The 27,157-nt window shown below is 41.2% G+C and overlaps 3 protein-coding genes across 9 annotated transcripts; 1 reads left to right on the top strand and 2 right to left on the bottom strand.

Moving 5' to 3' along the window:
• LOC127778324 (REF/SRPP-like protein At3g05500) lies at positions 1–2,286 on the bottom strand. Its single transcript, XM_052304911.1, has 3 exons — positions 2,118–2,286; positions 1,756–1,998; positions 1–723 (listed from the first exon to the last, which is right to left on the bottom strand). The coding sequence occupies exons 1-3, from the start codon at positions 2,139–2,141 to the stop codon at positions 223–225; spliced, it is 768 nt and encodes a 255-aa protein (XP_052160871.1). The 5' UTR covers positions 2,142–2,286; the 3' UTR covers positions 1–222.
• Positions 2,287–3,259: 973 nt separating this feature from the next.
• On the bottom strand, positions 3,260–10,452 carry LOC127778323 (probable histone-arginine methyltransferase CARM1). Of its 2 annotated transcripts, XM_052304910.1 has the most exons (16): positions 10,105–10,452; positions 9,871–9,942; positions 8,941–9,049; positions 8,091–8,234; positions 7,891–7,994; positions 7,708–7,806; positions 7,556–7,625; positions 6,984–7,080; positions 6,710–6,764; positions 5,649–5,732; positions 5,311–5,388; positions 5,109–5,212; positions 4,855–5,027; positions 4,604–4,761; positions 3,853–3,928; positions 3,260–3,641 (listed from the first exon to the last, which is right to left on the bottom strand). In XM_052304910.1, the coding sequence occupies exons 1-15, from the start codon at positions 10,306–10,308 to the stop codon at positions 3,893–3,895; spliced, it is 1,587 nt and encodes a 528-aa protein (XP_052160870.1). In that variant the 5' UTR covers positions 10,309–10,452; the 3' UTR covers positions 3,260–3,641; positions 3,853–3,892. The 2 variants fall into 2 exon arrangements, with proteins under 2 accessions (XP_052160870.1, XP_052160869.1); XM_052304909.1 differs by lacking the exon at positions 3,853–3,928.
• A 2,025-nt stretch (positions 10,453–12,477) lies between these two features.
• On the top strand, positions 12,478–21,298 carry LOC127779364 (probable indole-3-acetic acid-amido synthetase GH3.11). 6 transcript variants are annotated; one of them, XM_052306101.1, is made up of 7 exons: positions 12,478–12,735; positions 12,895–13,000; positions 15,172–15,203; positions 15,734–16,425; positions 18,003–18,104; positions 18,887–19,701; positions 20,110–21,298. In XM_052306101.1, exons 4-7 carry the CDS (start codon positions 16,136–16,138, stop codon positions 20,676–20,678), a joined length of 1,776 nt encoding a protein of 591 aa, XP_052162061.1. In that variant the 5' UTR covers positions 12,478–12,735; positions 12,895–13,000; positions 15,172–15,203; positions 15,734–16,135; the 3' UTR covers positions 20,679–21,298. The 6 variants fall into 6 exon arrangements, with proteins under 6 accessions (XP_052162061.1, XP_052162059.1, XP_052162058.1 ...); XM_052306099.1 differs by having other exon boundaries at positions 15,172–15,267; XM_052306098.1 differs by lacking the exon at positions 15,172–15,203.
• Positions 21,299–27,157: the final 5,859 nt, after the last annotated feature.

The following is a 27,157-nucleotide window of genomic DNA, read 5'->3' as shown; positions in this document are numbered from 1 at the left end:
TTGCGACATCAACCACAGCTTTTATACAAAACCAGGAGGATTAAACGTACGCCACAACACAAAGTAAAAGAGCTAAGTAGAACATCATCATCCACGAAAATGTCGTCACATGCATACATCTAAAACACCATTTTTCTGCTGCCATAAGCGCCCCACTCTTACTTATTCAGTTCAGGACTTCAGGCGAAGGCTACCTCTCACCTTCAGGCGCCGTGACCTCACCTACTGGGTCTTCGCCGACTCGCTCTTCGACGGCTGGGCCTCCGGCGATGACTCGCCGAAAACCTTGGCGATGCGCTCGGTGGGGATGGCGGGGAGGTACTGTGCTCCGGTGTAACCCTTGTCGGCCGCGGCGGCGATCACCTTGTTGTACTTCTCGGCCCAGTAGGCGGCGGTGGGCACGGCGATCTGCGCCACCTGCGGGAACAGCGGCAGGTTGTTGAGCGAGCGCCAGGTGGAGACGGCGAGGTGCTCCGCCGCCGGCTCGTAGCGCACGTAGAGGTCCTTGGCCGCCGGCTGGATCCTGCCGTACACGCCCTTGGCCACGGGCTCGACCTTGGCGTACGCGACGCGCGCGGCGCCGGTGACGCCCGACTGCTGCACCTCCGCGGTGAGCTCCCTCGCCACGTCCGGCACGCCGCGGGCCACCGCGCAAGCCTTGGCGGAGGCGGCCTTCAGCGTCGGCGGGAGGTGTCGGTCCAGCTCTTGCACCGTGTCATCCACCTGCAATTTATGGTTACACCTCCGTTAGCAAGAACACATAATAATTTCTACCGTGCTTCCAAATACCTACAAGAATTAGCACCGAATTCTACCACAAGCAATCCTCAGTATCAACTTATGTATTGCCAAGCAAGAACACACTGAAATCAAATCGGAATCAATTTAAAATGAACACGCTGAACTCAATTTCTACCGTGCCTCCAAATTCTTGCATCAATTAGCACCCAAAGCTACCAGAAGCAATACTCAGTATCAAATTATGTATTGCCAAGCAAGAACACAGTGAAATCGAATCGGAAATTCGGAATAAATTTAAAATGAACACGCTGAACCCAATTTCTACCGTGCCTCCATATTCTTGCATCAATTAGCACCGAAAGCTACCAGAAGCAATACTCAAAAATCAAATTATTTATCGCCAAGAAAGAACACTGAATGGAATCAGTCAATGGACTATACCACCACATTTCTACCGTTCTTCCTAAATTCCTACAAGCACCGAACTCTACTGCAAGCCAATCCTCAAAGTCAAATTCTATATTGCCAACTAAGAACACTGAAATCAAATTGGAATCAACTTTGGAGTTCGTCGGCAGGTTCGTTGCCAACTGCCAAACTAGGACCTGTTCATCACCTCGGAGACTCCGCCAAGTGCTAGAATGCGCCGGAATCTAATAAGGAATCTACCATGGGGGCCGGATTCGATGCACCACCACGGGAATCCCGTACGGGGACGAATTCTCCACCACAGATTGCCCACCCCTGTAGGCCCCAGCTACATCACGCGCACCAAGAAAATGACCACCCACGCCATCGTAGGGCCCGCGTCGGAGCAATCATGCACCGCACCCGAAAAAAATCTAGCGGCGCAAGATAGGGCACGGCGCCCATCCCGTTCTAGCGTGCGCCGCCGCAAGCGCCGCCACCTCGGCCGGCGAGCGAGCGAGCGAGCCGCGCCACCGCTCGTTCGTCTCGCGGGACAACGCCAAGTCGGCAACCGTGAGCAACGGCGAAAGAGGGGGCTGGGGCTACCTTGCGGTCGACGAAGGCGAGGACGTCGAGGGGGACGCCATGGAAGCGGCCGTAGACGGGGCCGACGACGCCCTTGACGGCGGACTCGACGGCGTCGACGCCGGGGCGGAGCGGGCCGGCGTGGTCCTTGGCAAGCGCGTAGAGCCCCGCGAGGCAGATCGTCGCCTGAGCTGCCGCCACCTGCACGAACTCCAAGTACCTCAGCTTCGGCCTCCTCACCTCCTCCACCTCCACCTCCCTCTCCTGCAAAACCAAACCAAACCAAACCAAAACCCCCAAAATCGGAACCAAATCAGCACCAAATTCCACCCCCAAAACTCGCATCAATTCGAAACCAACAAGCCACAATGAATCGCGCCTACCACTTGCGGGTTAGGCTCCGCCATCGCCGGAATCGAGGCCGCGAGGGTTTCGAGAAGCTGCTCGGGAATCGGGGGAGACGAAGACGAGACGAGACGAGACACGATTTTCCTTTTTTTCTTTTCTTTTCTTTCTTTCTTACTTTCCCTTCAAGCGGGGAGGAAACGAAAGGATCGGGAGGAGGTGGGTATATAGGCGACGAGGAGCTCCGCGCGGCCGTCCGATGCGAGGGGTGCGGGTCGATCTGGGCCGTTGGGACGCGGCCGCGAGAATGCTCTGGAGCGGGTCCGCCACGTCGTGGCTCGCGTGAGGGACACGTGGAGGCGGGGCCCTGTCCACGTCTCCTACAGGCGCCATCTTTTACTCGTTGATCTGTGTGCGGGATGGTTGAGGATGGACGGCCGAGGTGGGTCATGCCGGTGATTTGCTGATGTCGATTCTAGCTTCTAGAAATTTCTATCAATCATTTGTGAGTGACCATGGCTAGCTTGCTTCAACATTAAGCTGCAGATTTGAACGATTCAGTTATAAAGCAATGAGTATGCATTTGATGGTGTTCTTTTCTCAAGACAGATTCTTCGGGGTTGTTCACCAATGACTTGACGGCCGCGGTGCCAGCACAAGGATATCGATGGAAAGAAGTAGGCTGGTGAAAACGCAGGCCGGCTAGAAGTAGTAGTACTTCCGTAGCCGCCACGCTGATCAAGAACTGACGTGCGTGATGCAAAGAATTCTCAGCTGCTCTCTTTCCTCAATGGCCATTCTGATGGGGATCCTGAACTCAGGGAGGAAATGGTTTCACATCGCTAAATACATCAAGGCGCTCCAGGCAGGCAGGGGAAGTGAGGCACCGCCACGCTAGCCGCCAATCTCCTGCAGGTACTGTCGGGCAGTGCCAGGACAACCTGCCTTGTGTTGTCAGGGGAAAAAACATCCATCCGCGCATCTAGATCGGATCCACATCCACTTCAATAGAAGCATACTCCGTATACAGTATGATCGAAAGAAAACCATAGTTCGCAGTTCGCACCATACATTTCATGGCTAATCAAGAACTATTAATCTCAGACGTTGAGCGTGAGGTTCCATCCAAGCGAATGCGGCACATAACAAAGAGCACCGGCGTTCAGCATCAGACCATCAGTTGATCGACCAACCATTTTTAAATTAAATAAAACAATAATACATAAGAACATACACAACAATCGTTCTAGTTAGACGCCTTTGTCGTTGAGCTTTTCCTGCAAACAGATACACTTATTGTATTTGACCCCCTTTAAATAACGGTGCAGACACGAGCACATTTAGCTACAGCTGCACAACCTCTCGTACACAACGAATGCAATGTTAGCCACTGACAGCTAACGCCTAGCAACATCAGGTAGGAGCATACTGTTGTACAGGCCTGGAGTTGTTTGCCTGAAGCAACTCCGGCTTACGAGCTATCTAGTGAAGGCCGCCGAGTCTTGGTCTGGTTCAATCGTTATACTAGGGCTAAGACCATCTTGCATCTGCTGCTCAGATCCCTGTTTGCAGTACGAATGTTAGATCTATCAAGGAAATACATAAAATCAAGTCCATGCATTAGCAGTAAAATTTTGCTAACAAGTACAGTTTGAAAGTTTAAATGCCCTTTGAAAACTCTTTTCAAATTTAATTCAATTTATAATGAAGTTTATTGTTCCGAAAAGCCTTGCAAACAAGCATTCCATGTATGTCACCCTAAAAACTGTGTACCTGCTATTCTTGCCAATGTTCAATAGCTGAGGCCAGACAACTAATCTTGTCCGTAGTGATAGTCCCAGAGAGGACTCTGTAATGCAATTAAACATAACTATTGGTAATCAAAATACTTGTACCAACTTATTATCGCACATTTGCATATATGTGTTTCGATTAGATCTCGCAAGTAATTCAGGTAAGAATACCAATACTTCTGATGTTTACTCCTTAAAACCAATACCATCCCCCATTATGATATTCTGTGGCTAGTTATATGTACATGTGTGTTATCTGCAATATATTTTGTAATCATGTGTTTCTTTGCATGTGTATACTGAGTATTTGTGGAACATGTATTCTTTGCATTTGTGTCGAATGGTGGGCCCAACCCCCATTGTTTATGTGGTCATGTATATAATTTCTAAAATTAAGAATAATAATTATTTTTTCCATATTAACTCTTGAACTTGAAGTATATTTATCTCGCGTTTGTTGTATTGTGTAAGCACATTACTAACAAGATCAAAAAGCCCAGAGTAAGCAATTATCTAACCGTCTCCATACAGTCAAATACAGTAGGCAGTAACATAGGTACTTCAAGTACAGGATTATGTGCCTTGCAGGAAATGAGACATAATATGGTGATTTTTCTGGTGTTGCCAGTGTTATGCAAGATGCAGATATAAGCATAAGATGTACTGCATGAAAATAAATATTAAACAAACATCCCCGTTGTTCTTCAAATACTTAATAGAAAACAACTTACCTGTGGCTGCAAAGATGGTAACTGCTGCTGTTGCTGGTCTTGTTGCATCACATATGGTTGTGGTTGAGACAGCCTGTAGTATGGCTCCTTGAGTTCAAGTTTGGCTGTGGATGTCTGCAGGATGCCACCTTGTTCTGCCCCCTCACCCCACATTTTAGCTTCCAGAAAATAACCAAAAGAGCAAGAACCATCAGCTTCAAGTGCAATAGAGGGAAAAAAACTGATAACAAACGAAATAGAAAATGCCCAACCTGACATCGTCAAGTATATCGTGTAGCTTTGTGCACTGTGGGCTACCAGATGAAGTCGTCCTGTTATTTCTTGTCCTGCCATGACATATAATGGCTGTGAAAGTATGCATCGTAGTTGATACCAGTGAGTCGTAGGGGAGCCTGGAGCAGTGGTAAGCCACCTCTGGACAGTGCTGCAGTAAAACACGCAGATTGTAGCGGGTAGAAGCAGACAAGAGACAATATAGACTCAAATAAACCGATATAGCACTGACCTCCCATTGAACAATACATCAAACCAACAAGCTAGCCCATGCACCCTAGTGCCAACAGAGGCCACAAAATTTAGGGGAATGTCAATCTCGTAAAGCTCCTCTTCCTGGCAAAGAAAGAAAAGAATGCTTCATTTTGCAGGGACAAACAATACAGAAAAATTACCTGTAGTTTCAGTCTCATCACCAATAAAGAAATATTTACCTTCATGGTAGTGAAATCAAGCGTATGAAACGTAGGCGGAGAAACCAATAATCTTGGATCGAATGCATCCACCACAGGCTGCATGAGAATTGCAGGGGCGTTTAGATTTGATAACTAGTCAGTAGTCACTCTGATCAACAATGCAGTCATGGGTTATATAGAATTACTGAAGTAATAGCTATTCTCCGGGTTCAATTCTTGGCATTAACCACTGGAACTGGAATCCAGGTGGCTAATTGAAAGATTAGGTGCCAGTAAGAGTGCATTGAACTATTTATTGTTGTTTTTGAATTGAGGTACTTTCTAGTCAAAAGTTGAAAAGAAAAGGGATGAGATACCTGTGAAAAATACCCCTGGAATGCTGAACCATGCAAAGGTGTAAGATCAACACCAAAAAAGTTATGCTGCTGCCAGAAGAGAGCCTGCAGAGACACACAACCAAAATATAATGTGTCAAACTAAAGAAACACTTAGGATTGAAATAACATACTTTCAGCAAGGATAATATACTTGCTCAACAACATGAGAATAAATAGGAAGTGACCACAAGGTGGCTTTAACCCCCCACCAGCATCATCATACGAAAATATGAGATTTTCGCATAGAGCAAATGATGTGCTAAAAACACATAAAAGCTAGGAATAAGTGTGCATTCTCTTTTTTCAGAAAATACACAGAAGAGCTGCATATCTTTGTGTTAAGACAAGGTATAAGTGGGGGAAATGGACACATTCTCACTTTGGTACTGTGCTATACAGTTGACAGAAAGCATGGACAAGTTGAGAATTCATTTCTCAATATCTCCTATTTAAAGAACCAGGGAAATTTTGAAACAGTAATATCTATATATAGGATGTCAGATGTTATGGGCGTTGATCCAGAGATAGGGTAACGGTCCAAAGATGAGAATAAATTGATAGTTACCCCCTCTGTCCCAAAGTATAACAACCTAGTACTCGATTAGACACCACCTAGTACTATGAAGACTGTCTAGGTTCATAGTACTAAGTGGTGTCTAGTCGAGTATTTCATTACTTTGTGTTCAATAAATTGCAAGTTGTATAGTGTGTATCTGAACTCATCTTACGTAGTTGCTAGGTCAAGCGCGTGAACATAAACATATGGTGTTACAGTTTGATGTTCTGGACATTTCCGCTCCAACAAGTTCCAATGTCATATCCATTTCTGGCATTACCATTTTTTATTCTCATTTCAAGAAAAAAAAAGTATGGTTTCGGACAACAGTTTTGAATATTTTCGATTCAATTCCAACTGTTTTCACAACCCACTTGCACATAGTAATTTACAACAAGGTTAGTATAGCCTCACTAGAAGCACTGGATAGTAAGATTGTGCAGTAAACCTAGGAAAAAAATTTCATCGGAGTGTAATACTGTACCTTGTTTGCCATTTCAACATAGAGGTATTCATCGGAAAATGGAGCCATATGAATCCTAGCAAATATTTAATATATCAGGCATCAGTGAGTAATTGTGAATGCCAAAAGTAGCTTAAAAAGCCATGCATCTGAGTTTATTTTTTGGAAAACTTAGCCAATAGATCTATCCTGACGTTTTAGTAAGCACAGATGATTTAGTGAACAATCCTAATCAAACACCTAAAGATTTTGTGAAGCAGAACTTCCAATAAATATCCAGAGTGGTTCAGATTACCTTCCAGTTGTTGGAAACATTTTACCACCTGGCACAAGGAATCTGTCTCTAGCTATAACATAGGACTCCAGCATCCTTTCATTCACCAAGAGGGTTCCTAAAATATTATAGACAAAACAAGTCACTACATAATACATATAAGCAGATACAGAAACAAGTTTATTGTCCTATACCAAATTTCAAAATTCAAACAACAATATAACATTTCAAATATTAGCTAGTTTACATTGGGTATTCAACTATTCAATAAACACCGTGGATACCGCATATACTATCACCATTTGGCCAATGGCCAGTGCTTAACCCATACAATCCATTAAAAGGAACATTGATGCTAACAACGGATAGTTTGTCTACAAATATGACAGCCAATTTTTTGACAGGATTAACAGATGGCAATGCAACCTAGTACTTATCCGTCACCTAGCTGCAAAGTGTGAAAGTTATCCATATGTATACAAACACAATGAATCGGTTATTAGATTGTGCAACGGGTATAAGATATAAAGCAGGAACACCACAGGTGACTCTGGGAAAAGAAATGCTCCAGAAAGTTTATCATTGAGGCATACCCATAGGCTCCGAAATAAGTATGTCAGCTTTCTCTGGAAGTTCAACTTCCTCAACTTTGCCTTTGATGACCTAGTTATGATGGGGACACTGATTAATTTTAGGGCAAAAAGGAAGCCTGGAAGTTCCAAACCAAACTGGCACATAAACGAACCGTTATTCTTTGTCCAAGAGATGGGTTTCCAGAAATAAGACGCTGAGCATGTTCAGCCATTTCAGATGCCTCAACTGCATATACATGTCTGGCACCAGCCTGATATTAACATATAAAACATCATCTGTTATTTTGTATAAAAAACAAGAAGTTAGAAAAGTCATGGAGAATGTTGGAGTGTACCTGCGCAGCAAATAATGAAAGAATGCCACTACCAGCTCCAACATCAACCACAACTCGACCCTCAAAATCGGATCGATTTTCCATTACAGCGGCATAGTATGTTCCTGGAGTAAAAGGTTGTAAACTAATTACATATATACAGAAAGGAGACCTTCATGCCATTATTTTAACTCTTTTGACAATAGGCCAGAGATACTGACCTGTCCTGACAAAGTCTTGCAACATATTTTGCTGATGTAATAACTGGCCATAGTAGTGGAAATACATCTTTGCTGATGAGGCCTCAATTTTTGTATCAAATTTGCTTTTAGAACCAATTATTAATCCATTTTCCAAAGGTTCACCTGCCATGAAGCAGCAATATGTTGAAATAAGAATCTATGGCATTTTACATTAAAAAAAAGGGCTAATGACTCTGGCTTCACTGTTGGCATAAGTTTTGAGATTAACATGTCAATGTTGTCCCTTAGTTGCCACTTTGCTTCGTCACAAATAACACTTTTGAAAAAGGAAACGAATACAAAGAGAGGCACAAAAAGGTGTGCTACAATGAGCATCTCATAACCAAGTTCTACCAAGAGAAATGATGCAAAGTATTAATGTATGTTCTCCAAAATAACATGCATTAATATAATCATGCATGATGTAATTTGATTTCATTAACTACAGTTATCCTTCAAGAAAACTGGATGTGCAGATATAAAGCAGTAAACATGCTACTTCTACAAATTCCTAATAGCATTATTTTTTTATCAGACCAGGCACGACCAAATATGCAAGTTAAATGGCATTATGCATTTCATTAGATAGTAGAGTACTAGAGCTAGCAGAATATATCAAACCAAAGTGAAAAACATTATCTAGTCTTAAAAACACTTGGTATTGAAGGGCAGCTATTGGCACTTAAAGAAAAACAGACATGTAGAGCTGTAATTGACTATATGCATGATAATCTGAAATTTAGCATTGAGAACATGGGCCGATGACTCAGAAATAATGCAACAAAATATGCTATTGGAATTATCTGAAACAAGAAATGAAAGGACAAACCAGCTTTTCCACTAATCACTCGGTGTTTCCATTGTTGAAAAGCTAAATAGAAGGCTTTGCTCTCAGCTTCTGTCCTAAGAACAACCTTAATTGCTCTTGAATATGACTTCTGCCTCAAAGAATTGAGAGTTAACATGAAGCCATTTAATATGTGCTACAAGAAAGTTCCAACAGAAAAGGCCAAACAATGATCTACAAATTGTCATATTACCTTTACCTCTAGGCAACATTATCAGAAAGTCTATGCGATGAGTTATTTAGCAGATGGCAACAAAGAAGTGTGACACAGCAGTCAGCAGGAAATTCACCTTTATAAGGTAACAATAGGCAGCAGACTATCAAGAGTTCTATAAGTCAGACTTTCAGATAGGCAGGAAAATTCTAGTTATGCCTCGCATCTCACAATCATAGAGCATATCCTTTGCAGTTTCAGAAAGTTGCTTTTAGTACATATAGGATGGTATCCAGAGAGATCATATCACACTCCAGCCTTTTTCTTTAGGTGTTTCAACTAGTATGTGTCTAAGACTCTAAGTTGGATTTGGATGAAGATATGACCCCCAAAAGAAAAGAGTGTTCCGACAACAAACTTGAATGCAAACTGTGTCATGTTATTCAACTAGTAATATCAACATCTTCGCCCCAGATTTAAAATGACACTGAATCTTCTTTTGAGCCATCTTTTAAAAGAAAAATGTTGGTATGCCTCTACCGTGCAACAATTAAACCTTGAGATCATCTTAAAGGCTTGAGCATGATACAGCCATACAGGCATACAGCTCAAGGCGTGGTATATCAGGGAATTGGACTGGTTATAAACTGGAAGGCTCAGTGCACATCAGAAATATGAAATCCAACAGAGGAATGTACATTATGACCAAACGAAAGCACATAATAACTCAAAAAAACAGCGAAATTACTGAAGAGTACCTCCTCCACACCGTCCTTAGCCTCCGACTCGCCGCTCACGCACAGCCACTCCGTCGGCCCCAGCTTAAATATCTGCAAAACTCAAAATCTCATCCTCCAATCGCACGGCAACAGCAGAGGCACCTCTCAGAGCCCCACCATGAAATCGAATCGAACCAACGCGGCCACGCCCTACCGCCCACGCCACTCCCGCTCCCCCTCCGCCCATAAACCATCGAGATCACGGAGGAATACCTGCGCGTCAGAGAGATCGATCTCGAGCGTGTGCTTCGCCTGGGTCTCCCCGGACCAGACGAGGCTGAGGCGCGGGGCCCCGGTGGACGCGTCCCTGCCGAACACGGCCGTGGCGCCGCCGGTGACCTCCGTCGACGCGCCCGCGGCGGCGGGGGCGGAGACATGGGAGAAGGAGACGTTCGGGAACAGGTCCGGCGACGCCATTGGGGCCGGGAGCTTCGGATCCGGGATGCCCTAGGGTTTTGGGCGCGCCGAGGCGGGCGACGCGGGGTGGCTAGGGTTTTGGGCGGAGGCGCGCGGCGTCGCGGGGTGGAGGAGCTCGCTGTTTGTACGCGTGGGTGGAGTATGCGTCTGCCATTTTCTAATAAATATTTTTATTTAATTCGAGAGAGAAGACAACCACGCCGGCAAAGTCACGGTGACGCGGTGAGTTCGAATGAGGCTTTCTTACCTTTGACCGACAGGTGGGACCCACCGCTTCGTTATCGATGAAGGGCCCCACGTGTCAGTGGCGAATGGGAATGGTATGATCGTACGCATAACGACGGACCAGAGTTAAAGCCGTCGCTTTTTTGGCTTTTTACGGAGAATGGGTGAACCTTTGGTACTGACATGTGGGGTCTATACTCCAAAGTGCTTTGTTCCACAGATCATGGGAATGTATTTTGGGAGTACTCTGAACTTTTGGTATTAATTGGGCTCTTGGGACTTGGGCCACTTGGATTCATTTGTTTTAAGCCCAAAATTTGCTGGGCCATGACTACCAAGCCCAAAATTCTCTACTGTACATAAGTTACATGTCCTATATTAGTGTAAAGTTATAATCCATTAATCATAAATCTTAACATGTAAATATATCACCTCATCATCCACTAGCATAATTACATATAAAACTTATACAAACATGCAACATCATCTATAATTCTTTGAATTCTACAAATCAACATTCATTCATCTTCCTTCACATTATTTTTCACAATATTTTTAATATATATATCCATCATTTTTATAATCCTTAACATATATTCATCTATATAAACAAAGTGCGGGATATCATATTTTATCTATAATCTCATATAGAGTCTACTAAATGTATTTCTCCTTGAACATAGTTTGATAACCTGTTTTATTTATTGTTAATAACTAATATATATATATTTTACTGTTAACTCGATTATTAAAATAATATTAAAAGTTACTTAGAAATTTACGCGGCAAAGCACGGGGAATCACCTAGTGTATTTATATAAGTGATTGTGTGCACGTTTTACATGAGCTTCTGCATCTGTATTTTGTTTTGCTAAAAAAAGGATTATGTTACGATCAAATTATTATTTATTTTGAAACATGTACAAACGTGCAAACATCCATATACACACGTACATACTCACCCATATAAACGCTCGTATTCATATAGTAACTCTACGAGCACAATCAACCGGTTGTATCAATATATCTATGAAGTATAATCATATATGTAGGGTATGATCGTATACAACTGAGATGAAAATATACTTATTTGTATAAGATCCTCATCATACGCAGTGGTTAACTTCCAGGCTTGATGTTGAGTCGATGTGCCTTGTTTTCGTATTTTCCAACTGTTGCAACTAACTGTTCTGTCAAATATCATAGAAACGGTAAACACCGCGATCCAAAGACCATCAAATTCTAAACTCCGATTACAGTCAAGCTGGGTGTATTTATCTGCGATGATGCAAATTGAGACAAGTACTCTTTTGTCATGTAAAGATCATATGGGTCTTCTAAGATGGGCTGGACCAAAGCAAACTTTAGGTGGTGTTTATTTATGTTGAAGATGAAGTTAGGACACTAAAAACAAAAAAAACTCATTAGCACATAATTAATTAAGTTTTAATTATTATAAAGTTAGAAAATAAATCTTCATGATAATTAAAAGTAACATTTTTATAAAATACATCGTTTAACAATTTAAAAAGTATACTAATGGAAACCGACGTAAAGCCCTAATTGTTTTATTATTTTGCGTGCGCTAACTTCATCATCATCTTAATATATCTCAAATACTAATTATTAGTGCATAATTATTAATTTTAATTATTATAACTTAGAAAATAGATTTATTTGATATTTTAAATCAACTGCTGTATAGACAGTTTTTTTTAAAAAACACACCATTTAAAAAAGTGCTTAAAAAACCGAGGTAAAATCTATGCATCTTGATCAGAAAAGAACATGGCACACTTTTGTTTGGTACGGAAATTTCCTACATAGAAGTTATTTTTAAATATGAAGTAAATTCATTTTAAATATGAAATAAATACATTTTTCAAAACGTAATTAATAATACTCCAATGATTTCAAAGTATTTTCATCTGAATCAAACGGGGCCCGTCGTCTTCTTTCGTCTCCACTCTCTCGTCGTCGTCGGTCTCGGGGCCCGACGGGGTCTCGACGCCGCCTTCCATCCACGGCGGCCGCCGGTGGCGATCTGGCTCCTCCTCCTCTTCATCCACCGCGCATTACGTTCCGTACAACGAGAGCTCTCCCTTCCACCGGCCCGCGTTTGCATATCCATCCCTCCGCCCGCCTTCCTCGCCGCGATCCAGGAGGATGCCGCCGGAGCAAGCCGGAGACCTCGCCGCCGTTGTGAGCAAAATTCTGACACATTTTTTTGGAAGTAACATTACTTAGGTTTATCGCTAGTTAGTCGTTGGATTGCGGCTATTCCTCGCTAGTTGTAAAATACTCCGCCCGGGGGGGATAAACTTTATGTCATCTGATTGCAACTGTAAATCCTCTGGCTAGGCGAGTTCAAGCCGATTCAACAATGCCGCCATGGGAGGAGCAGCAGAAGCTTCCTCATCAGAGAGACTCCATGAAAGGGCGCACAAAGAAGCTCCTAGTAGATAAGGTATACCTAGCCCAATGATCGGATCTGTGCAGGGGACTCCACGAGCAAGCGCGCGTGGCTTGAATTCACTCCTGAAATCGACGTGCTGTGCTAACTGTAGCCTGTAGGAGTGTAGGGGGTAGAGGAGGCTGGTCCTGTGCTCTCTTATCTAGCAGGGTGGCTGGTGAGGGTTAGTTCATTCTTTGATGTCCCCCACCATCCTAATCCAAAGAGAAGCTATGCTAGGTTATTAGGGAGGGGAAACACCACTGATGAGATATGGAGGGAGGGGGCCTGGCCTCCCTCCTGGCTGTCCCTGTTCTTGATGTGAAGAAAGGGGCACCAATCTCTGACTTGTTTCTGCCTCAGCACAGTTCATTCCCCTCACAGGCATGCTTGCACCTCCATCATGAAAGTGTCCCTCCTCCCTCAGCCTCCCCTTCTTTGGTCTTTTCCCACTTTTATGCTGTGCTACAATGAGAACCGCCGTCGCTCGCGCACCCGATTGGCCTGCGTGAGAATCGACTCACCTCCTTCTTAATAACATCGATATGATAGCCTCCTTTCATATCCAGCTTTTTTTAATGCTGTGCTACAATTTAGTTTAAGTTATTGACTTTTTTTTTTGCTTTACCTTTGGTTTAGCTCTGATGTATTTCTCCAAAAACTTTAGGAGACATGGAAACAGGAGATGCTTGCTTGAGAATTTTTTTGAGATATTACGTAATCGCTAGCTTTATGGTGATGCTGACTTGAGTGAACTATACTAGAGAACATGAACGTGGAAAGATATGCCCTTTTTACCTTGAAAGAAGCAGATTGCTCTGCTTGCCTAATGCTGTGCCCACTAAGAAGATCAAGAAGCATGGTGGATGCATTTTAGTGTTTGGTAAAATGTCGAAGCTCAAGAAGCATGTATGTATAATAGCTGCTGAATGTTTCATTTCTTGCACATGTGGCTATTCAGATCATGGAGGATGCAGGCCACTTTGAAGGGGTTTTTTTTTCATTAGTTTCTGTTGTGGAGCGAGAAGGTTAGATAGATCTCACAAGGACAAGGAGAAAGAAATCTGGGGATATATGACAATAATGATATTACAAGGGATCCAATAACTCATCTTTCCTGATTAATCCTTACAACTTTAGCAAAGAATATGTGCACCGTTTCCCCTTTTTTGTGAAGGTAGTTAATGGACGAAGAGCAGGGGGCATGGCACCACCACAGGGAGTGCACCATATGCGGCGAGCATCCGCATACTGTAAATGCATGCCTTTACCCTGAAATGACTAGATAATATCATAAAGAAAGTATGATGCCTGGGATTGTCACCTACGCGTTTATTCCATCGATATCACCTTTTGAAAATGGCTAGGGGTACGGTAGAATTTCGCTTTCTATTGTGATAATGTGATATTCAATTGGAAGGAATTGGTATGTGAAATAATCTGCAGCTGCCACCTTTGTAGCAGGTGTAAGTCAGTAGAGCTCAGCTGATGTACTGATATTTTGAGCATATGCATGCTCAGGCTCTTTACCTTCCTGAGTAACCTGTTCTTTTTACTATTGAATCATCCTTGGATGCTTCAAGTTGGGGATGCACCTAGTATGGAATTTGGTGTTTGTTTATAGCCGTATGTTTTGTTGATTCAGTGACCTTGGGACCTTGCAAACTAAGGCTAGCATTGTTCCCTTCTAACGCCTTATGTTACACGAAACCTTCAGATGCTGTTACAACTTTCCTGGAATAACTTTTTTAGTGTACAAAATATGTTATTGTCTCCAGTATTATCTACTTTACTGATGTGTTTCATTGTGTGCGACCTTGTACCACAGCAGTGTATTCCTTAGTTGCATTATTGACAACTTTAGCATGATCTGACAAATATCATTATTGTGTGTGCACCTTTTGCCTCATCATCTTGGTGGATGTTTTTTTTTTTCCACTGGAATATTGTTTACCTGTGGTCTATGTGCTTTGATTTGTCATTGTCAGCATCTCCATGCCCAGTTCCATATGAAATTGCAGTCAAAAGAGTTCACATTTTTTTTTTGCATGAATTAACTTTGTTCTGTTTTTGCCAGCAGCTTCATGCTTAGGTCCATGGGATTGTGTGGCAATGTAAACATGTTTTTTTCTTCTGTTTACTCCTTTTGACCACAATACTAATATTATGATTTTTGAGCATTGTAGATGGTCTCTGCTTCTGGAGAGTGGAGACTCTGGTTAGCATCAGTCACTTGACCCACTACAAATAATAGAAGTTCCTGGGATGAAGAACCAATAACTGTCAGCCACAACCCTTTGTTTGCATTCTTATTACCTTTGTTACTTAGTCTCCGCTAGATTATCCATCTCCTTTGATCGAGGTTAATCATGTCCTTTTGATCCAACTGGTTTAAAAGTTACAACTTTTCATCTAGGTGGTGCATTTGTTATTAATTTGTTAACCACAATCCATGGCATGGTACTATTCACCTTTTCTTGATACATAAAACATTTCATTCAAAAAATGGAAGTGGATCAGGTTTACACTTTTGTCACTCACCTCTCCTAGGATCTTCAACTCAGTTCTAGCTTTTCCAACCTATTTTTTCTATCATTACCACAAAAAGATTGCCCTTTACTTACTGGTTACCCAAGTATAGTGTCTTTTGCCTATCCCTACATGCCTCATGTTTTCTTCATGGCTAGGAGTTTGTAGTGATATTTCAAGACTAATGCAAATATTTCATATTTTTTCTTCATGACAAAGGGGACCTTCTTAAAGGTACATCGTGAGAAACAGGTGGAGTTCTGCGTCACACAGCAAAGCAAGGCAATGGATAATGGAGGACAGCGTCTTGATATAATTTTTAAGTTTTCAACATATTATCACATCACATTACACTTTTCAATAGAACACTACTAGAGGGAGTTCCATAAATTGAGACACTGTCGTGTCCAGAAAGATAGCAAGTGGATCATCTTGCACAGGCTGCACCGTCGTATTGGTTCAGAATCTTTCAAATAAAGTCGAAATATTAAGAAGATATGCTTCTCAGACCATGCATCACCACACTATATAAGGGGCAAACAAGCTCCCAGTATTGTTACTTTGAGCCCCCGCCTCCCCTTTTGAAATAAGGTTGACTGTAATTCTGCTTTTGTTCGTAATATGGATGATCATAACTTAGACTACAAGGGAAGTGGTGCTCTTGAAGAGCTTGAGATGTTAACAGTGAATGCCAAAGAAGCCCAAGAGCTCATATTGACGAAAATCCTTGAGAGGAATCAGGCTACCGAGTACCTGAGCAAATTCATGAATGGGTCAACAAATATTTCTGCCTTCAAGAGACATGTTCCTGTAGTAACATATGATAAGGTACATCCATACATTCTCAGGATTGCAACTGGTGAGGAATCTTCAATTTTATGTGGAGAATATATCTTGGAGCTGCTTAGAAGGTGCGCCTCTCATTTCAATGCATTCATCAGTTCACATCTCTTTCCTGTGTATGGTAGAGATAGTAGCAACCAACTATATTGGTTGGCAATCTGGCAGGCCCTACATGTACTTGCCTTTGATAGAAGTTGGTTTTAGTGCACTTGGTGGTTAATGGGAGAAAAATAAGTTCTCTTGGTACTTGCTAGGCTGCTGTTAATGACTGTCATAAATCCAGAGGCACAGACCAAGCTTCGCTTAGGAAAAATTGTTTATATTTATTTTTTGGAATGTGCTAAGCTAGAAATGACTGGTCATACTAAGCTACTTGCCTTGTAAGTTAGTAGTCGAAATGGTTGTTTAGCAGAGTTTAAAGTTGAGGAGAAAAAAAAAAAAGACTCTGGTGCCCCTCACTAAACGAGGAATGGTTGGTTGTGAGAGGGTGATTGAGGGTAAGATGAGAAGTTTGAATGGGAGGTGACTGATAGGATGAATAGTGCTAGAAGTGTTTATATTTTGGTACAAATTTCGAATGCTAGAATTGCTTATATTTTGGAATAGAGGGATAACCTAAGGACTTCTATAGAGTAATTTGCTTGTAAAAGGAGGATGTCATGTTGTGATATTCCTCTCGCAGATGTGTTGCAAAGTCCTGTCAACCCTACAAGGCGCATGGGACTGTTATGCTAAATAGCAAGATGGTGATAAATTCAAATCATGTTGTATTCTATTTGTTCCTGACAACCAGCTAATGTAAAAATTTCTATATGTATATATAACAATTTGTTGCGAACGGGCCTGTAGCCAAAGGTTACAGTGCTCAAGTAGCACCTCTAGGTCCTGGGTTCAACTCCCCATGGGAGCAAATTTCAGGCCTAGTAAAAACAAGTCACTCGTTGGCCGGGCAGGGACCTCAAACCACAGGTTAAGGACCGATCCATAGAGGGCGAGTCCGCGTGTGTGGGGCCAGGGTTTGTGGCTTTTCTTGGCCGCTTTGGTTGAGGCTTCTTCTAAATGAAAAGCCGTGAGGGCGGTCATTCCCCTGCCGGTCGAATTTTTTTAAATAACAATCTGTTTAAGCTATTCTGACTCAGGATCTTCTAAGTGATCCTCTCTATATGGAAGGACCGAAGTAATTAGCAAAGTACATACAAAATGCAGAAGTTCTATTACTAAAGTATGTATAAACATTTTCTCTTGCTCCTACCTTTGAGGATATAATTTTTCAAGAACACACAGAAGAGATGTGCATATTTTGCATCAGGCAGAAGAAAGAGTAAGAAATAATTCCCATTAGGCCAGACCCAGAATATACTCATCATAAGCAACCACAATCTATGTAAACAACTAGGGCCCGCCTGCAAAAGAATAGACAACAAGTTGCCAACAAAAGTAGATACATCAGTTTACAAATATATCATCTGCTTCTTGAAGAAATACCCTAATGTTTGATCCATGCCCTATAATATATCCCTCTTAACTGTCATTAAAGAAATTACTGTTAATATTAGGCCTTATTGTGTTTAAAGAATTTAATACAGGGCCTTGCTATTCACTTAGTGACTGTGCTTTTGATGCTAATTACATAATTAATTTGTAGCTCGGGGACTTCTCGAGGTGAGCCAAGATTGATGCCATCCATCTTAAAGGATCTTGACCGTCGAACCTACCTCTATAGTCTGATCATGCCTATCATGAACAAGTAAGTTTATATCTTCTTATGGAAATATTGTGATGTGGTTATGACAACTTCATTATTGTGTAATATCTGGATCCAGTTGTATGCCTAATCTCCTTTCTGCAATTTTCTAACCTTCTTATTCTTGCAAAAGTAATGAGATAAGTAGTTAATTATTGCATTAACCAAATTTTGTTTTTGTTTGCCTCAAACAGATAGTTGATATCATTTGTGAAGCTCTGTTGACACTGACCCTAAAATTGACAGATCCTGAGAGGCGTTGTTTTGCATGCTTCCTGTTTGACATTTTTTTTTTGGATTATTCACATTAGTAACACAACCTGTGTCCAGTACTCCAGTTGCAAGACGCAAAGTATTGGACAATAGTTACCGCATATGCCACTGCTTGCAGCTCAAAAACTTAAAAATAAGTTCAAATATTGGTTGCTGCTTTAGCAAAGTATCAGGCAATGTCAGATATACATTTGCTACCTCATACCACATCAAGAAACCAACTGTTATACACAGCTGTTTTGGTGTTTCTAAAATCCACACTATTAATGCTTCCAAAGGTAATTATGTTTAATATGGTACCTGAATTTTGGACTAAACTGAATGGCACCCTCAGATGCAACTTAGCTCAAATGCTTTTGTTCCTGACTGTATTAATATCCAGTACATAAATTTGTTAGATAGCACCATAGCAGTAGCGCACAGATATATCTTCCAGAGTTCCAAAGGTTTATCAAGACTTTCCAGACAGATTTGTCTTGGACTGGCAATTTATGTCATAATCCAATCTGCAGGTATATATCAGGCCTTGGTGAGGGGAAAGCTATGTACCTTCTCTTTGTGAAAGCTGAAACACTGACAGATTCTGGAATTCCAGTTCGATCAGTCCTCACTAGCTACTATAAGAGCCCTCATTTCCTTCACCGCAAACACGATTTATACAACAACTATACCAGTCCTGATGAGGTCATTCTTTGCCCTGATAGCCAGCAGAGCATGTACTGCCAGCTGCTCTGTGGCCTGGTAGAACGCCAGCATGTTCTTCGTATCGGGGCAGTCTTTGCCTCAGCATTCCTTCGATCTATCAGCTTCCTTGAGCAGCATTGGCGTGACCTTGTCAATGACATACGAATTGGTCAGCTCAACTCCAGTATCACCAGTCCAGCATGCCGTTTGGCCATGCTGAACTTCCTTGCATTGCCCAACCCAGAGCTAGCTGATCAGGTTGAGGCAATATGCAGCTGCGGTTCATGGAAGGGGATTCTGGGAAGGCTATGGCCTAATGTTAAATATATCGAAGCTGTTCTTACGGGCACAATGGCACAGTATATCCCCATGCTGGAATTCTATGGTGGTGGTGCGATTCCTTTCGTCTGCACGATGTATGCTTCCTCAGAAAGCTATTTCGGTGTCAATCTGAGTCCACTATGTAGCCCAGCTGATGTGTCTTACACCATCCTCCCAAACATGGCTTACTTTGAGTTCATACCATTAGAGGACGGCCTCAGGTTGACTGATCACGAGGAGGTGATAGAGAATGACAAGCTTGTCAGCCTGGTAGATGTCAAGGTTGGATGTTACTATGAGCTTGTAGTTACCACATTTTCAGGTAAGAACACTGCAGTTATATTACGGTATTTTCTTGGACTAAGCATATGTAGTTATACTTAGATCTACATCAGCTTTTACTCCATATGATCAAAAGAAATTTTCTTGACATGAAATTATCTATAACATTAATATAGACTATCATTTTGTCAAAACTTCAATTTTCACAATACAATATATGTGTCAACTGTCAGGTATTTTTGCTTCAATTTTTTTTAGTGATCAGACAAGTGAAACGGATTATTTATGTTCACTGAAGTAGTGCTTGTCACCATAATAAATATGTAGATGCAGTGGTAAGTTGACATACAGGAAAACAAAATAAAACTACAAACCCCTGCACTGCAGATATTTGGAAATGTAGTAACTCGCAAATACATGTCCTTCAACTGACATATGTCTTGCCCAGGTCTTTACAGGTACAGGGTTGGCGATGTGCTTCAAGTGACAGGCTTCTACAACCGAGCTCCGCAGTTCAAATTCATTTGCCGGAGAAATGTTATCCTCAGCATCGATTCTGACAAGACCAACGAGGAGGATCTCCACAACAGTGTCACCACTGCTAAGAAAATCCTGGAGAACCAAAATTACCTCCTCCTGGAGTACACTAGCTACACTGATATTTCCACTGTCCCTGGCCACTACGTGCTGTTCTGGGAGATCAAGTCCACCCACGATGAAAGGCCGGCCCCTCTTGACGCTCAGCTCCTCGAGAGCTGCTGTGCTGCTGTCGAGGAGTCACTGGACTACGTCTACCGTCGTTGCAGAGCCCATGACAGGTCCATAGGGCCTCTGGAGATACGGCTTGTTGAAGCTGGTGCATTTGATGCTCTGATGGATCTATTGGTTAGCCATGGCAGCTCCATTAACCAGTACAAGACACCCAGATGCATCGAATCTAGCCTTGCACTGAAGCTGCTGAACTCCAAGGTCATTGCCTGCTTTTTCAGTCCACAGGATCCTGAATGCGGCATGTAAAACTTTGGTAAATAAGCAAGTATGCTTCTGTGCTTGCTTGATATGCAATCTTACTACAATTAACCGAAATTAATAGTCTGAGATATAGTGGAAATAATAATAATAATAATGTACTACTAGCTTAAATAATGAAGTTCTTATTTTAGATGGCTGCAGGCTTTAGGAGCTTCATTTCCAATCTAGTCAGATCAGCCTGCTGCCTAGATAAGTGGGTATAAATGTTGCCAACTTTTAGATTTTCATTTGGGTTTTAATTACTGAATATTCAGGGGCCAACATACCCAAATGAGAATGATATGTGCTGTTGCTGCTAAAGAAGTTTGCTGCTCCCCTCTGTAGTCTCATGGATGACTGAACACTTAACTGAATGATGTATACTTTTGTTCCTATATATGCTGCAGCAGCAAATATTCCACTCTTGGTCTCTTTTAGCTACTGGAATACTGATGCTCTGATCTGGTATTTACCAGTGCAGTATAGTACTCTAGTGTACAGTAACAACTGCATCTTCCATTTCCTAAAAATTAAAATCCAATTCTCTGAAGCCTTTTCTGCATGCTACACTGCCCATCAGTTCCTGTACTCCCTAGTAGTCCATAGTACAACTATGGACGCATATGCATGATAGGCAGATACTACCATGCGTGCAGAGCCTGCTGATTCTGCTGCCGGAAACATGATTTTTGTGCTTGCTGGTTAAGTGTACTCAACAACTTAGCAGGGGATTAGGAAGAAGACGATGCCATGGCAGTGTGTCATGGAGTGCCTGTAGGCCCAATGTCTGTGTGTCTTTGCATGCAGACACGCATGCAGACACGGCTTACCTGGCTGAAGCCCTCTGCCGGTTTGATCCCCTGCTCTTTGCACCCGTCTGATGTTAACGTCTTGGTTGAGCCGTGCACGCATATTCTATTCTACGTGTCGATCGATGTGCACGGGTGCCACCACTCTCTACTTTTACCTAACCTAATCTCTTCTGGAACCCATGAATTTTTTTTAACCGAATGTTTCTTTTTCTACGAGCTTCCTACCTGTAAATCTTTGTCTAGGACAAGCCATTTTCATGTGAGTTTCACTGAAAACAGTTCAATTCTTGATGAGTCTGCTACCTCCTTTCCCAAAGATAACTATTTTTGGCTATATATCTGAGTAAACAAGAAAAATGCTTATATTTAGGATCGGAGGAAATATTTTCTTTAGTTTCAACTGTTGTTGTATATTTATTAGAGAATAGAAATTGCTATGTATACAATCCAATCGTCTGACTCACGTGTAACCGATCGACGGCCTACAATGTACATGAACATTCGCTCTTGAGGAATAGGGTGTGTTTGGTTGACCTGTTTTACACAAGGGATATACTAGCAAGTTAGCATAAAGCATGTAAAGTTTGGTTTTGTGAAAGCAATGAGCTTTCAATCATGAGAGTGATGGCATTCATGCTAGGTTAATTACTTCTAAGCTAAGACTTGAGGAATGGCCGATCGAAAGATACATCACAACTTCACAAGAGTGATCAGTCATGACAATACATATACTAGTAGTATTGCTATGTATCTGAATGGACCCAACAATGCAATGCAAAGGGCTCCTTTTCAGATGTACCTATGCCTGCTTGCCGTCGCTGGTGACCTAAAAAGAGTTTTGCTATCACACAGCCTACACTACACAGCTTCATGTCAGCTTTGCGGCCCCTTTTTTTTCTCAGTGTAAAGTCATCACCATCACCAGTGCATGCCTCTTCTGGAATTTGCTCTCGAGTTGAGTGCTCAAATCTTTCAGGTGGTACATGCTCTGATCATTGCACTGCACATGCATGTGCAAATATTCACGTAGTAGAAAAGGCCCTGTAAAACAAAAAGAAATGCAAGAGATGTTTTTATGGTACTTTCTCCGTTCCAAAATATAAGAACATAGAATCGGATTACAAAGAATCTGCACATGCAACCTATCCAGATTTGTTGTACAAGAAAATATCTCATCCGATAATAGATTCTTATATTTTTGGACAGAGGGAGTACTTAATAAAATGAGAAACATTAACAAAAAAAAAGAAAACATTCATTATGCAGATGCCAAAAGTATTCTTGGTGTAATTGTATCATCTTGATATATTTTATTGAGATCAATAAAAAAGTTTCAATTATCTTGAAAGTCTTGTGATCAATTACTTTAATAATTGTTTAAAGATCACAAAGAATGTGCCATGAGTATCTGTACTGAAAGTTCATTGGTGCATGCATGTATGCATCCAGCCAAAGAAATCACGGGATATGCTCGTATGCATGTTGGGGAGACAGGGATGCGTATTCGTGTCCAGAAAGTAGAACAGGTTTGGAATAATACACCATTTTTGTCGTGACAGGAACATCCAATTATTTTGTGGTGGATTAGTTATTTCAGTCCTTTTGCTTTATAAACCACGGAGATAATGATAATAATTCTGGCAACATCCAAAGTTTTTTTTCAGAAAGGCAAACACACATAACCTTTTCTCTGTAGCTGAACATTTGCGTTTGGTACTATATATATAATTCCGATGTGATCGAATTGCTTTATCTAGATTATCAAAAGGCTGCCGCATTAGTTGGGCTACTCCATTGCATTTTAGCACAGCTTTCCATCAAGCAATTCAAGCACATGTGAGTAACTCAGATAGTCAGATTCGATCTGCCTCAATCGTACTGAGACCAATAACAAAGCGATCAAGCATGTTCATCGGTCAAACCGTGCTTGTGGCAATAGGTTGCATCATCAGCTGCTTTGTGATGCACAGGAAACCAGTGTCACTCAGCTCCAAAAGACCATCTATTTTGTCACAATACCATTTGCTACATGTTAGATCATCGATCTATTTTGTTTCAGCGTTATCTTGTTGGCATCTAACTGAATCTCCTCTGGTCACCCGTAACATGATTAGCACCACTTCTAAACCTACGCACAAGGACCCTCAGTTACATGCATAAACTGTGGATGAAACAAATTAAGCATGTCACAGAACAGGATATATAGTAGGCTGTGTCTAACACAGAATCCAATTCTAAAATTCAAATTTGTCCCACAAACAGTACAATACTACTTGTCTCACGAATCATTTCTCATCTCACCAAACTATCCTTGCACTTAAAAAAACCATCCCTCATTTAACGAGGAGTATATCAGGCACAGTTGAAACATATTACTTCCTCCATCCCATAATATAAGGAATTTTGAGTTTTTGTTTGCACTGTTTGACCACTCGTCTTATTCAATAAATTTGTGCAAATATAAAAAACGAAAAGTTGTGCTTAAAGTACTTTGAATAATAAAGTAAGTCACAAAAACAATAAATAATAATTCTAAATTTTTTTGAATAAGACGAGTGGTTAAACAGTACAAGAAAAAACTCAAAATCCCTTATATTATTGGACGGAGGGAGTACTATTAATTAAGTAGATTGTTGCTGCGAATTATCTACTTAATTATAACGATAAAGTAAATATTTTTATAAATAAACTTAACAAATAACTTAAAAAACAAGTGGTCACAACAATATAATAGAAGAATCTTTTTTTAAATGTATTTTTAAAGCGTGGGGCTAATAACCCGGTCCGATAATCTGATAAATGATACGAAAAGTTGCAAGCCTAAAGTCTTTTACCTTTCCTACTAATTTACCTTTTGAATCCTAGAATTATATTCTTGGCCGAGTTCTTTACAAGCAAAAAAAAAAAAAGTATCTAATTTTTCGCGTGCTCGCTTCCTAAATTGCTAAGCGATATGTTTTTTGAAAAAAAATCTATGGAAAAATTGTTTTAAAAAAATATTAATATGTTTTCTAAATTTAAAATATACTCAATTAATCAGGTCTTAATGACATCAATCTTCTCCCATTCTCTCCTCTCAAATACACTGTTTAGTTGGACAGAAGGAGTACTCTACAGATTAGACGGAAGGAAAACTAGAAATGGCCCAACAAGAAAAATAAAAATACTACTATATATCCTGTGTTGAATGAAGCTTCTCACATGTCAGCTTAAGTGCAAGGGATCCTGACATCTCAGCGTTGCACATGTACTCACTCCGCCCAAAAAAAAAACCAAACCCTGGGTTTTTGTGTCCAACTTTAACTGTCCGTCTTATATGAAATTTTTTTATAATTCGTATTTTTATTGTTTAGATGATAAAACATGATTAAATTTTATGCGTAACTTGTCTTTTTAATTTTTTTTCATAATTTTTCAAATAAGACGAACGGTTAAATGTTGGACACGGAAACTAGCGTTTGTCTTTTTTTCCGGGGGACGGAGGGAGTATATATACGCTCCTAGTACATGCTGGAGTTAGACACCAGCTAGGAGCAGAAGACTTTTAATAATTTGTTGGAAGTGCTCAGATTCAATGAGCATAGTGTTAGCGTACCATTGCTACTGCCCCCAACTTTTAATTTGTTTTGGTTGCAAAAATGCAAAATGGCATTTATGCATCCTGTCAAGGCTCTGGCATTGCCATTGAATTTACCCCAGCGAGTGCATCAGCTCTGGCAGGGTTTGTCGTCGCAATCGCAAAGATGAGATGCAGCAGAGCCATGACATGAGTAGTAGTGGTAGTGGTACTGCTAGTCGTAACACACTTTGATCACGAGTAGATCTCGCTTCAATTCATACATTTGCTGTTGGTGCAGCAGCCTGAGCTTGGAGCAGGAGCATTCAGTCATTCACCTGCGTTTCTCCGGAAGAAAGAACCATACACTAGAGAACAAAATCTACACACACCCAGGAGAGATGAGATGAGATGGCCATTCAAGATGCACAGCTCTGCTGCCTGGAACCATCAATTTTCCTTCAGTGCTAAAATAAGCTCTTTTTCATCCAATATAAAACCTAAAAAGATCATAATATCATCATTTCACTCGAATCCCAATATAATTATTTCTTACTTTATATACCCTCCGTACATTTATTCCATATTTTCACATCAACATAATTATTTTAAAAATTAATTTATTTTGGGATAATTAGGAAAATGAACAATACAGATAGCTAGGAGAGATGCACCAGCAGTGGTAAGGGGTGTGCGGTTTTTTCAATCTCCAATACGCTTAAAATTTCTTCTCAAAATATATTTTGAGGCTCATAATTTTTTCTTAAAAAAATATTTGGAGGTACATCTTTCCTTCTAAATCTCTTCTTTTTTTTCTTTTCTTCTTAAAATATTTTGAGGCTCATAATTTTTTCTTCAAGAATATTTGAAGGCACATCTTTCCTTCTAAATCTCTTCTTTTTTCAATGATGCGGAGGCTCGTAATTTCTTTTTAAATAATATTTGGAGGTACGTCTTTAATTTCCTAGCTTTTTTTTTTTACCAATACGGAGAGAGTAGTACTAGTACTACGCGCGTCCTCCCTCTGGGGTTGCAACGCGACCGCGAAATCTTTGGTTGGTTCCAACGAGAAAATGGGTCGATTTTCTGTGGGATTTCGACGGCGGCGGCCGGCGAGGCGATATGCAGGATGCTCAAGCCGCGGTCAAACAGCGGGAGACTTTACTCGCGTCGGCACTTGGCAGTAGTGGCAGGCAGGCAGCCGCAGCTAGATTCCGCTAGCCTCGCCGTCGCCGTCGCCGCGGCTCGTCTCGTGCCACAATACATGCAGCACATTGCACGCGCACGCACACACTGGCATTGTCACTGCCTCACCGTTAATTTTACTCGCTCCGTTCCTAAATACGTATTTTATCTGTATTAAAATATAAGTAATTTTAGGATTACTTAACAGAGGATATTTTTTTTAAGAGGAAAGACTTTGATGTCGCTTAGTAAATGAGGGATCGATGATTGAGGATAAGATATTAAAGAAATTTGAATGGTGCTAGCAGATGATTGGAACTTGGGAAGAACGGTAATCTGAATAGATTGGAGGTGCATATATTTTCATGGTATGATTTTGAAATGTTAGAAGTATTTATATTTTATAGTGGATAGAATATTCTCTATTGACTATTACTGTTTCGATTTTACTCACCAATTTCCTCTAATTTTTAATAAATACAATATTTTTTTAATAGTATTTGTTATTTTTTTTGTTAAAAGACAAGTGGTTAAATTTAAAATGTCAATAGTTTCAACTGTAAGGATTTAGCAACTAAGGGAGTAGTAAATGGGTGTGTTCAGAAGGTCGGCTTGTAGCTTCAGCAGCCGTATGTTACACTGATGCTTGCAACACTGTTGTTATTGGCTGCGCCGGATAGACCCAATATTTGTAGTTGTTTGAGGAAAACCAAGATAAAATTAACGGGGGCTTTCCACCGAATTAATCCGTTGCTGGTTTGGGGATCGACACGGCATGTGGACGTGCGTACTCGGGAACTGACACGGGCAGTCCAGTCCTCACACCAGAGCAGTCCTCGTTGCAACGTCGTATGGTCACCTTTCAAAAAAATGTTTTGCCCGGAAACACCGGGTTTTACAGCCACATTTGCGTGTCGGTGCCATGAATCCTA

Source organism: Oryza glaberrima, chromosome 7, assembly GCF_000147395.1.
Source record: "Oryza glaberrima chromosome 7, OglaRS2, whole genome shotgun sequence".
Classification (NCBI taxonomy): domain Eukaryota; kingdom Viridiplantae; phylum Streptophyta; class Magnoliopsida; order Poales; family Poaceae; genus Oryza; species Oryza glaberrima.
Note: the sequence above shows the minus strand (reverse complement) of the source record. Positions and strands in the feature narration are given on the sequence as shown.